This window comes from Drosophila obscura, unplaced genomic scaffold (assembly GCF_018151105.1).
Source record: "Drosophila obscura isolate BZ-5 IFL unplaced genomic scaffold, ASM1815110v1 contig_150, whole genome shotgun sequence".
Classification (NCBI taxonomy): domain Eukaryota; kingdom Metazoa; phylum Arthropoda; class Insecta; order Diptera; family Drosophilidae; genus Drosophila; species Drosophila obscura.
Genome location: NW_024542736.1, coordinates 11703600 through 11706391, shown reverse-complemented (window position 1 = coordinate 11706391; position 2792 = coordinate 11703600). Strand labels below are relative to the sequence as shown.

Here is a 2792-nt window from a genome sequence, read left to right as displayed (position 1 = left end):
CCTCTTGGTTTAGTTTGGGGAAAGATTTTTAAAGCCAGTGCAGTGCAAACGGGGCATGAAAATGAAAGGGTAATGGAAAATTAAAAGATATAGAAACTCCAGATCGGCTGTAAGAAAGTATGCAAGTGCATAAAAAAAGAATTTCCACAATTTGGTTCTTTTTAAATAATTAAAGAAGCTTTGTAGACCATGTCCAAGGCCATGTTAATCAATTTAGTTTCATTCTCGATACGAATAAAGCCACCAAAAGAGAGCACAGATAACCTACAACAAAACAGAAAGCAAGCAAAAAAAACATAAACAAAATTAATGAAATTATCTCATGCTGAGAGAGACGAAAAAGCTTCGCAAAGCTCTCTCTCTCTCGCACTGAATTTATTAAAGAAAGAAATGTTTTCTAATCATAAGCAGGCGAGCAGTAGACAATATGTTGTCGCAGCAGTTGAACGCGAAGAGACAGGCCTCGTGGCAGGTCTGTCAGATACTCCGCAGAAATGTGGCCAGCAAGGTAAGTGCATGGCATGCCATTTATTGTAATAATTAATCGCAAGTCGATTCATTGTCATTATTTTGCAGACCGCTCCGGCTGTGGCAACGACAAGTTTGGAGCAGGCCAAGCCCTATGCGGAGGTGCCGGGGCCGACTAAATTCCAGATGATACGAGCTTTCATGCCGGGCGGTAAGTGAGTGCCAAAAGCTTGCCAAAAGCTCAATCACTGATCGCTTTACGTCTCTCCATAATTCCGCTGCAGGCCGCTACCAAAATGTGCCCACCCACGAAATGTTTCTGGATCTGAGTCGCCAGTTTGGTGGCCTCTTCCGTTTGCCCAGCATTGCGGGCACTGACATGGTCCTCACCATGAATCCCCAGGACTATGCGACGGTGTTCCGCAACGAGGGCCAGTGGCCGCACAGACGCAGCTTCGCCACTGTGGAGTACTTCAGGAGGGTGCGCAGACCCGAGGTGTTTGGCGAATACGATGGCCTGGTCTCTGGGTGAGTCTCGTGCCGCTGCTTTCGCTTTTCTTGGTATTAATCATTGAACTAGGAATGGTCCCGCCTGGGGCAAGCTGCGAACGGCAGTGAACCCGATTCTGCTGCAGCCCCGCAATGCCAAGCTGTACCTGAAGAACCTGGTGCAGGTCAGCGATGAGTTTCTGGAGCGGTGAGTGCTGGATTCACCCTGCTTAGCCTCTCAAGTTTCCACCGGTTTGTGTTGCAGCATTCGCCTTATCCGTGATCCGGTCAGCCAGGAAATGCCCGATGACTTTACCGAGGACATTCGCAACTTGGTGATCGAATCCATTGGGTCGGTGGCTCTCAATACCCATCTGGGTCTGCTGGGTGAGAATCGAGACAGCGACGAGGCCAAGCAGCTCAAAGCGGCCCTGCAGGACGTCGTGGAGCTGGGCTTTCAGCTGGACATGCTGCCGGCCATCTGGAAGTATCTGCCGGTGCCCAAGTTCAGGCGGCTGATGCGCTCCCTGGACACCATCACCGACTTTTGCTGCACCCACATTGAGCAGGCGCTGAAGCGGATCGAGGAAGACGTCAGAGCGGGTAAAATATCCACCGAGCTGGGCATGGAGGCGAGCCTGCTGGAGAAATTGGCGCGCTACGATCGCCAGACTGCCGTCATCATTGCCATGGACTTTCTCTTTGCTGGAGCAGATCCGGTATGTTCCGCCTCGCTCTACTCTGCTCCAATAGATGCAGCTGTAATCCTGTTTTCCTTTGCAGACCCTCGTAAGCCTGGGTGGCATTCTGCTCAGCCTGGCCAAGAACCCGGAGAAGCAGGCTCGCCTGCTCGAGGAGCTCAGGCCGGTACTGCCAGCCAAGGACTCGCCCCTGACCATCGAGAACATGAGCAGTCTGCCCTATCTGCGCGCCTGCATCAAGGAGGGCATTCGTCTGTATCCCATTGGACCGGGCACCGTGCGCCGCATGCCCCACGACGTGGTCCTCAGTGGCTATCGCATCGTTGCCGGCACCGATGTGGCCATTGCGGCCAACTACCAGATGGCAAACATGGAGCAGTACGTGCCCAGGGTGCGGGAGTTCCTGCCCGAGCGCTGGCTGCGCGACGAGTCCAACTCGAACCTCGTGGGAGAAACGGCCACGCCCTTCATGTATCTGCCCTTTGGGTTCGGGCCGCGGGCCTGCGCCGGCAAGCGGATCGTGGACATGATGCTGGAGATAGCCGTCGCTCGGCTGGTGAGGAACTTCCAGATTGGCTTCGACTATCCCATCGAGAATGCCTTCAAGGCGCAGTTCTTTGTCCAGCCCAATATTCCCTTCAAGTTTAAGTTTGTGGAGCGCACAGAGGAATGAGGATCCGGATACGGATCCGGATCCGGATAGGAATGAAATGACCAAATAAATACACTTCACAGCCAGCTAAAGACTTTCGAGTGGTCTTGGTCTTGGCCGCATACACATGTCCCGGCTGAAGTGTCCTGTCGCTTCAGCACATTACACCAACATCCCCACTCGAGGCTGCCTGCGTATTTTTATGGCTGTCCCAAAATTACGATGGCATTTGCCGGACCATCTCAAGTGGACACTTGGCCTGCTGGAAGTCACCCGAAGAACATCTTCTCAAGGGCTCTGAAGTGGCATGGGGGAGTGAAAATATTCCAAATCAGAAAAACACACATGTGTGGGATAGCTCCAGAGGGTAACCAGAGAACGGAACGGTGAGGGTGTACTATAGGGAAGGGACGTTGCCTCAAATGGATTATCTATCAAGGTCCTACTTTTGGTTTATATCCAAACTAAACTAGTGCCTGGCA

General features: G+C 52.3%; 1 protein-coding gene across 1 annotated transcript; it reads left to right on the top strand.

Moving 5' to 3' along the window:
* Positions 1-401: 401 nt before the first annotated feature.
* On the top strand, positions 402-2396 carry LOC111066411 (probable cytochrome P450 12e1, mitochondrial). Its single transcript, XM_022354982.2, has 6 exons — positions 402-508; positions 577-679; positions 753-996; positions 1049-1165; positions 1223-1676; positions 1741-2396. The coding sequence occupies exons 1-6, from the start codon at positions 428-430 to the stop codon at positions 2329-2331; spliced, it is 1590 nt and encodes a 529-aa protein (XP_022210674.1). The 5' UTR covers positions 402-427; the 3' UTR covers positions 2332-2396.
* The last annotated feature ends 396 nt before the right edge of the window (positions 2397-2792 follow it).